General features: G+C 58.5%; 1 protein-coding gene across 1 annotated transcript; it reads right to left on the bottom strand.

The window, feature by feature from the left end:
- Window positions 1–2187: 2187 nt before the first annotated feature.
- Window positions 2188–8445, bottom strand: TIE1 (tyrosine kinase with immunoglobulin-like and EGF-like domains 1; the record flags this gene model as incomplete). The annotated part of the gene is made up of 16 exons (XM_008941564.1): window positions 2188–2259; window positions 2533–2632; window positions 2889–2985; window positions 3110–3150; window positions 3401–3471; window positions 3636–3749; window positions 3880–4070; window positions 4181–4291; window positions 4447–4657; window positions 4885–5078; window positions 5611–5901; window positions 6920–7210; window positions 7322–7459; window positions 7649–7807; window positions 8054–8198; window positions 8341–8445. Coding segments are annotated over 16 exons (2331 nt in total), but the record flags the coding sequence as incomplete, so codon positions are not given.
- Between the last annotated feature and the right edge of the window lie 3 nt (window positions 8446–8448).

Here is an 8448-nt window from a genome sequence, read left to right as displayed (position 1 = left end):
CAGGGCAGGCTGGTGGGGGCTGCAGGCATGAGGGAGCATGGAACATGGGGTGGCTGCTCCAGCTCCATCCCGCCCGGTGCTGCCTGGCACCGGAGTGCACTGGGTCTGCTCCACATGGTCCAGCGGCACCATCTCCGTGGCTGTGCTGGGAGGAGAGCTGCAGGCACAGGGAGCATTGACAGGGCCCACGCAGGTGCTAGTGGTGCTGGTGCAAAGAGGGGCCACCATGGTGGGGTCCTGCAGGCATTCTCAACCTCGTGCCAATCCACCACCACCACCGCTTGACGTAGGTGGCCGGAGGGGTGTCCCAAACTTGCCAGGTGACAGCACTGCAGCACAGCCCAGGGAGCACAGCCAGGGCATGAGAAGCCACTCACATGCGTGTCCCCACCATGCCAAGGACTAGCTGGCTTCTCCTTGTCCTGCAGCTGGGGACAGTATCAGGGGCACCAAGTGGAGATGGGAACAGCCAGCATCAATTTGTCACAGTCAAATTTTGTCAGACCAGTCCCACTTCCTTCTCCGGCTAGTGGGCTTTGCTGTTGGGGAGGCAAAAAGCAGAAAGCTCTTGGTTTGAGCAGAACTGATGATGGTGCCTCAGATGCCATTCCTGGCCAGCAACTGAGGAGGTGCAGAGTCAATGGCACATGTCAGGCTGTGGATGAGGGCCAGTCCCCATCACTGTTTCACTGGGGACCTCAGTGATGGGGCAGAGAGGCTGTTTACTAACAGCTGCATTTGACACATGCAAAGAGCACTGGAGGCCAGAATGGGAAATCACAATGGTATTGACAGGGTTGAAAGATCTTCTGGGGAAAAAGGACTCTTGCCCAGAAGGGCAGATGAAAATGCCTCTACCTTCATATGAGCTACTGGGCTCCAGAGGAGCAGCATTTGCTTCCCACAGACTGCAGAAGATAGCTAGATGGGCAGCTGGATGGCATGCCTAGGGCTTAGCAAGCCAAAGCCAACAGAGATGAAGCCCACCCACTGTCAATACAACAAACGGCATCAGTGCAGGATGAGGGACAGCAGCCCAGGGCAGGAGCTCCTGTGGCAGTGTCAGCACAGGGCCCGGGTGATCCTTGGGGGACCAGCACGTGAGAAAGGATCACCCTAGCAGCAGGCTGGGCTGGTCAAACACAGTGTCCCCTCTGCAAGACACGGGATGTTACCCGATGGCTCAGCGCGGTGCTGGGTGGGAAGGGTGCGGAGCTGCACAGCCCCACAGGGACCGGCCGGAGCAGCAGGGCTGTCCCTGTGAAAAGTGGCCAACTGGGAGAAGCTGTGGGAACAGTTTTGAGCACACAAGAGGTGGCTATGCAGAGGAAGGACATAGCCTGTTTGTATCCCTTGGGGACAGGACAAAGTCTTAAGTTGCAGAGGGGGAGATCCCAGTTGGATACTAAGAAAACCCATCCCCATGGCATGATGAGACCTGGGGCTTGTCTGGGTATACTGGGGCATCCCTGGGGATCACTAAAGGAGCTCAACGAGGACAGGATCCTGAGGAGTGCCCACCACGGCACCAGACAGTCAGGGTCCTGCACCCTGTTCCCCAGTGCTGTCAGGAGGGCAGAGCTGGGTCCCTGCCTCCCCTCCTCTGGACCCAGCTGCCTGTTGCAGTACATTTATTGTCTGTAGGGCAGAGCTGGCACCTCCATAGGGTAACCACAGAGCTAGAGGCTGTGCACCTGCTGAGGTGGCCCTGTCCCACGCCAGCAGTGATGCTCACAGCCCCACTTGCACCACTGCAGCCCCAGAGAATGGTGGGACCTTCAGGGCAGGTAGCTGCCAGGTTGCTGCTTCCTCTCTTGCCCCAAAGCTTGAGCATTTGTGTCCGTGGGCTCAGGCTGCAGCTCTCTAGCTCCTGAGAGAGCCCCTCTCCTGTCCACTCTGCTGCAAATGCCGTGCTGTTGCTGCTCATCCTTGGGGGATATCCCAGCATGTCCCTCAGCAGCATGGGGCCGTGTTGGTAGCCGGCAGCTTACTGATGTGGCCAGCACATGCTGAGTGGGCAACCAGGGAAGGGATGGCACAGTCCTGCTGCGGGGAAGGTGTTCTCAGGAAGGAGCACTGGTGTTTGGCCACTCAGCCCCAGAGGGGCATGAGCAGCCCCTTGTCCCCACAGCACTGTCCCAACAGGCTGGGACCAGTGTTGCCCCTCTGCACGGTGCCAGCACAGCCTCACGCCTCCTCAGCAGTGGCATCGATCCCCGCATAGGTGAAGTTCTCGAACAGAGCCATGTTCACGTAGGCCTGTGGGAGAACACCAGTCAGGAGCTGGTTCTGACTGTCCTCAGCTACCTCCCATGCCCACTGGCACACTCACAGGCACTATGCCCTGAGGGGAGGCGATGGGGGTCCCTGCACCCAAAAGGTGATGTTGAGGTTGGCTCCATGTGTGGTGGGGTCAAACAGGTTCTGCTGCTGAATCTCCCCTCCCCAAGCCTGAGGGATGCTCCGGGATGCAGACAAGCCCTGGGCAGGGCAGGCACCCCTTCCCCCGAGCTGTTGGCTGTTGCCACTCACCTTCCTGGCCTCCAGCATACGGATGAGCTGCATGGAGATCTGGGCAAAGGGCGGGCGCTCGTAGGGGCGGTCGCGCCAGCACTGCCGCATCAGCTCGTACCTGGGGGCAGAGAGCCAGCGGTGCCTCAGCAGGCACAGGGAGAGGGGCAGAACAGCTCTTTGTGGGAGATGGGGGAAGCAGGTGGGAAACTAAAGCCCAGGGAGGGTGTCTGGGGGTGTGGGACCCTGGCTCATCCCCCAGCTGCAGTGCAGAGGGGAACCAGGCAGGAGATACTGCATGTTGGTGGGAACCCCATGGGGCAGTGGGGTGGGGGGATGTGGGTGCCACCACGAGCCAGGGCTCTCTGCCCACTTACACTTCGTCATCACAGTTGCGTGGCTTCTCCATGCGGTAGCCCTGGGGCAGCTTCTCATAGAGCTCAGCGCAGGTCATCCCACAGTACGGCGTCCCTCCTGCGGCCAGAAACACACAGCTGGATGCAGCAGGGGTGGTCCCTGGGCCATGCCCTCAGGGGCTGCAGGAGGACCAGACCTGCAGGGACCTGAGTCGAGGCAAGAGACACAGAAAGAGTCTTACCTAAGCTGACGATCTCCCAGAGCAGGACACCGAATGACCACCTGAAATGGCAGGAGCCGAGGCTGTGACAGAGACCACAGCTGTGCCCCGCTGGTGAGCATGGGGCAAAGCCCAGGGTGAAGCAGGCAGCCAGGGCTTTGGCCAAGCTGTCAGCTACCCAGGGAGATGCATCAGCATCACCGCCTGCCCTTGCAGCACCCAGAGCAAAAGCTCTGCAGCAGTGACCACCCCAGAGAGGGACAGAGGTGGTCAAGGCCATGCTCCCATCCCAGCGCCTCGTGCAGGACTTACACATCGCTCTTGGTAGTGTACACGCTGTAGTTCAGGGACTCGATGGCCATCCAGCGAACTGGCAAGCGGCCCTGTGGAAACAGAGAGTGACTGTGAGGGGAAGGGAGATGCACCATGGATGGAGGGCAGCCATGATCCAGCCAGCCTTGGCATGGTGGGTCGTTCCCACTGATGGCAGAGGTCCTGCACACTGCACTGGTGCGGACCCTGTGGAGATGCTTTGCTCCTGCCTTACCATTGTCTTCTTCACATATACTTCCTCCCCTCTGGAGAGGCCGAAGTCTGCAATCTTGGAGGCCAGATTTTCTCCTACCAGGATATTCCTGGCTGCTAAGTCCCTGTGAATGAACTGAAAGGGGCCAGCAGTCAGCAGGAGCCATAGCCATACATTGGCTCCTGCTGGCCCCAGGGGTTTCATGCCCTCTTAGGGAGTCCACAGGTCCCATGGAAGGATGCTGAGGGGCTTGCTGGGGATGTACCTGCTTCTCACTGAGGTACTGCATCCCCTTGGCCACATCTGAAGCAAACTGGAGGAGCTGCTGGGAGGTGAGGGTGGAGGCAGTGCCATGCTCCTTGGCAAAGGCTGGGTCCGTCTCCAGGACTCGGCTTTTGCGGAGGAAGTCAAGAAGGTTTCCGTAGGGAGCATACTCAATGGCAATGTACAAGTAGCCTGGAGGGCAAGAGGAGGTTGGGCTTGTGGAACTCTCCCCAGCAAAGAGAAATACACAGCTGGGCAGGGGCCATGGAGCTGGGGAGAGGAGAGAGGGGGATAACCCTCACCCTTGTTCTCACAGGCACCCAGCAAGTTGATGATGTTGGGGTGATGGCCCAATTTGCACAGCACCTCCAGCTCCCCGGCAAAGTCCCGATGATCATTCTCTGAAGCGAACTCTGGAAGAAAAGGAGCGATGGACACCTCAGTCCTACTGCACAGGCCCTTCCTCTGCTTCTCTGCTGGTGGCTCCTGCCCCTTCTCAGCCCTGAGCATGGCCTAAGTTGCAGCTGCATGCCCCATCCCACGTTGTCCGCCTCCCCCCTGCACTCACCTTTCAGCATCTTGATGGCTGCATTCATTTTCAGGCCATCCTTCTTGATCATGGCCCTGATGACCTGCCCAAAGTTGCCCTCTCCGATCATGTCCTCAAACTTGATGTCTTCCCACTCCAGGATTGGGTAGCTGAGGGGCTCAGGCTGTGGCTTGGGCCGGCGGGTCAGGGTCAGGGTCCCCGAGTTGAACTGCAGGATGGTCTCTTCTCCCTGGCAGATGGGAGCAGGTGAGGTTAGAGGCACCGGGCACCCCTCTGCCCGTGCGGCAGTCCCGGCAGGGCAGGTGTCATAGGCAAGGGTGAGCTCCGCACCCTCTCTGCGTGGAAGTGAGGTCTGGCTGCGTCCGGGCTGGAGGCTACGGAGCGTGACCTGGATCGGGCTGGGACGAGGGGAGCTGGGGACACAGTCCTGGCGGGGCAGGGGCAGGTGGCACTCACCGAGCCAGACTGGTATGTAAAGGTGCGACGCCGGTGGAAAAAATTCTTCTTGATGAGGAAAAGCGCCAGGAGGGCAAAGAGGATAGTGAGGCACGTGACGGACACGGAGCCAACGATGGCCAAGAGCAGCTGCTGGTCTATTCCCGCCTGCTCGTTGCTCTGACTGCCCAGGCTGGGTGGCACGCTCAGTGCTCCTGCCAAAAAGGAGAGGTGGAAGGTCATGGTCCATGGATGAGCCCTGCCCAGGTGGCACAGGTGGCAAAGCACCAAGATGGCAGACCTCTCCCTGCACCCTAGGACCCCATGAAGATACCACAACCACATCTTGAGGTCCAGGTGCTGCGGTGGCATGGGGGTGAGGATGTCACTGCCTGGGCTTTGCCACCAAACCTGCTGGTTTCAGGACCTCAAACCAGCTCTGTGGTGAACCACCAGCTCTGCCCGTGTTGGCTCTGCCCTGCTTCTCTAGCCCCTCATGTACTGTGTTCACCCTCTGGGCAAGGCAGAGCCAATCTGTGGGTGCTGTGCTGTCACCATGCCACTCCGGCCCTACCAGGACTAAGAGGAGAGCATTTCTGAAGACAAGTGTTTTGGGCTTGGGCTGCTGCTTCAGAGCCACTCTCTGAGGTTACCGTGAGCACCCTGGTCACTCTTTCATAACTCAGACATTGAGCCCAAGCTCCAGCAGAGCCATGAGCCCTGTGCCTGCTGAGACATAGCTCTCACCGTCCCCTAAGGTCTTGGCTTTCACAGGTTGACTCCATTCTCCTGGGACATGGGAATTGGCACGAACACGAAACTGGTAGGTGGTGCTGGCGTTGAGGCCCCCAACAATCTTGTTGGTCTCGGCGCCGCTGTCGGTGTCGATCCACTGGGGCTCGCTGGTGCCCCCCACCTGCTGCAGCTCCACAATGTACTTGGTAATGCCCCCATTGGGGTACTCGGGGACCTGCCAGGAGAGCTTGATGACGGTGTCAGACATAGACTCTGCTGAGAGCAACCGTGGAGAAGAGGGCCCTGGGACAAGAAGAGGACAGTGTCAGTTCCAGAACAGGGCTCCTGGTGCTGCAGGGGCACAATGCTGCTGTGAGGACTGAACCTGATGGATGGCAATGGCAACCAAAGCTGTGCCAGGATTGAGGGACCTCCAAGGACCCCTGGCCCCTGCTTGTAGGAGGTGCAGGAGGAGGTGGAGCTGCTCTCCAGGTACAACAGTGGGGTAGGACTGTAACCCCAAGTGCTCCCTGACTTGGGGACCATCAAGCTAGATGTCTGTGTATTGACTAGCCCTTGGGATATTTTCTTTCCTCAGCCGTTCCTCACACATGGTGTTCCCATCACCTCCTCTGAGCCTTCTCCAGGCTGCCCACATCCTTAATTCCAAATCTCACAAAGCTCTTACAAGCACCGAGTGGAGAAAGCCTCACATCCTCCACGCCTGATGCCCACCAGCCCTCCCAACATGTACCAGCTAGCGCCGAGCCTCATCAAAGGCCTCATGTACTCCTTCCCCCTTAGCTGCCAGAAAGATAGGATTGCTGCACCGCCCATAGTCTTCCACCCATGTAGGGGTCTGTGTGCATGTGTGCATCTGCCCGCAGAAGGGACTGCAGGTCTCCCCAGGCTCTAGTGACCATCCAGCAAAATTACCAGGCAGCAAGATTAAAGCAAACGAAAGGGAAAAAAACAATTCATGCGAAGTATAATTGTATCGAGCAATCTGTTGCTACAGGGTGTTGTAAAGGCTGCAGGTATAGACAGGTCCATCAGGGCTGGGGTAAGGCTACAGAGGACAGATCTGTTTGTGACCATTACTTGTGATGGCCTGAACGTCATACTCAGCTTAGGGTGTTTCTCAGCTGCTTGGTGCTGGAGGCGGTGGGGGTCTAGTGGGAAAAGGAGGACCTGTTCTCCCCCAAGCAGCTGTTCATGCTCTATCAGAGGTGGGATACTGGAGCTGCCAGCCCTGGGGACGGTCACTGTTACAATTATAACTAATTTATCATTGTAATTCCCTGTGTTCTGCTCGACCCACCTTTGCTGTTGATCATGACCTTGTAGAGGTCAGAGGGAGGCCCCAGGCTGGTGCAGTGGTACACCAGCACCTCCAGCCCATACTCTTTGTTGAACTCCAGGTCCCCGATGCGGGCAGAGAGCACAGAGATGGACGTGATGTTTTTCTCACAAACCAGCCGCTTCGCGGAGTCAAAGAGGTGGACGATGAACCCGTGCGCCGGCTCGTGGTTACTCGGCAATTTCCAGTTGACATGAAGTGTGTTTTTCTCCTCTATGGACCAGCCTTCGATCACAGGCTTGACTGTGGGCTCTGTGAACAATAAGGTAGCAAAACCTCACGGCGCATCAGCCCTGGGGCTTTGCGGATTCTGCACCATGCAGGGTTGGTGTTAGGGTCAGGGGGAGGGAGAAGGAAGCTCACCAAGGCACTCGGTCACCATGACAGCCTCGGGCCCCTTGCTGCCCTCCCCACCATCCCCGGGTCGACTCAGCTGCACCTTGACAATGTAGGCGGTCACTGGACGGAGGTTCATGAGGGTGATGTTCTCGCTGTTGTCAACTGTTGGCCAAGAGAACGTGTAAAAACCGTGCACATGACTCACAGTCTGCCACCCAGTATCCTCCTCAGCATCGCCAAAGGAGTCCCAGCACAGAGACCTCTGCCCAACCTAGACCCTCACTGGCTGGGGCAGCTGTCCCCTCTCACCCAGGTGTTACCTGTGCCCCCAACCCCCTGGCAGACACATACCAACAATGGATGACCACGCTGAGGTGTCATCCTTGGGCTTGTAGAGCAGCTTGATAGAAATGATTGGTCCGTCACCAGAGAAGCAGTCCATGGGTGATACCACGAGCTGGCGGCTCTGCTTGGCCAACAGCCGAGGGGGGCTCAGGGGTGCTGGCGGCACTTAGGGGGGAAGGAGGGAATGACACTGGTGGGACTGGGAGCAAAGGTGAGCAGAACATGGGTACATGCACCACCTCTTGGCTCCTTACAGCTTTGTTAAGGAAGTCTTTTATCACCTCCCAAACCTGTCTGTTGGCACTGCGGCACATGATGTCCAGTGCAGGGGGTTTGGCATTGCCACACTGTGCCTTCAGACTCCTGGAGCAACCCCGGTTCATCTTGCTCACACCACTGCCCTTTCCTCACCTCGGATGTTGACCTTGACTTTGCGGCTGTCCTGGCCCCCGGTGGTGGAGACCCGGCACTCCCAGAGCCCTGTGTCCGCCTTCGTCAGGTGCTGCACCTGAAATTCGCAGGTGATCTTCCCTGGCTCGATGATGGCTTTGATGAGCTGTGGGCACAGAGGGTGCTGTCACCCCCGCAGCTCAGCACCCGAGCTCCCTGCACTGGCCTGGGGCTGCCCGGCAGCTCAGCAGGGAGATGAGTGCTCTTGAGGGAGCTGGCAACATGGGACAAGGGCATGGGGGTGGTACCTTGAGCACGGTGCCGTCAGCCTTGCGCAGCTCCACGCTGTCACTGGTGGGCAGGGGGTTGCCAGTGGCCACACAGCTGACGATAGGCTCTGAGCCCAGGTTGAACTC

This window comes from Merops nubicus, unplaced genomic scaffold (assembly GCF_000691845.1).
Source record: "Merops nubicus isolate BGI_N331 unplaced genomic scaffold, ASM69184v1 scaffold49875, whole genome shotgun sequence".
NCBI lineage: Eukaryota > Metazoa > Chordata > Aves > Coraciiformes > Meropidae > Merops > Merops nubicus.
The sequence above is the reverse complement of the archived record's forward strand: the minus strand, read 5'-3'. Positions and strand labels throughout refer to the sequence as shown.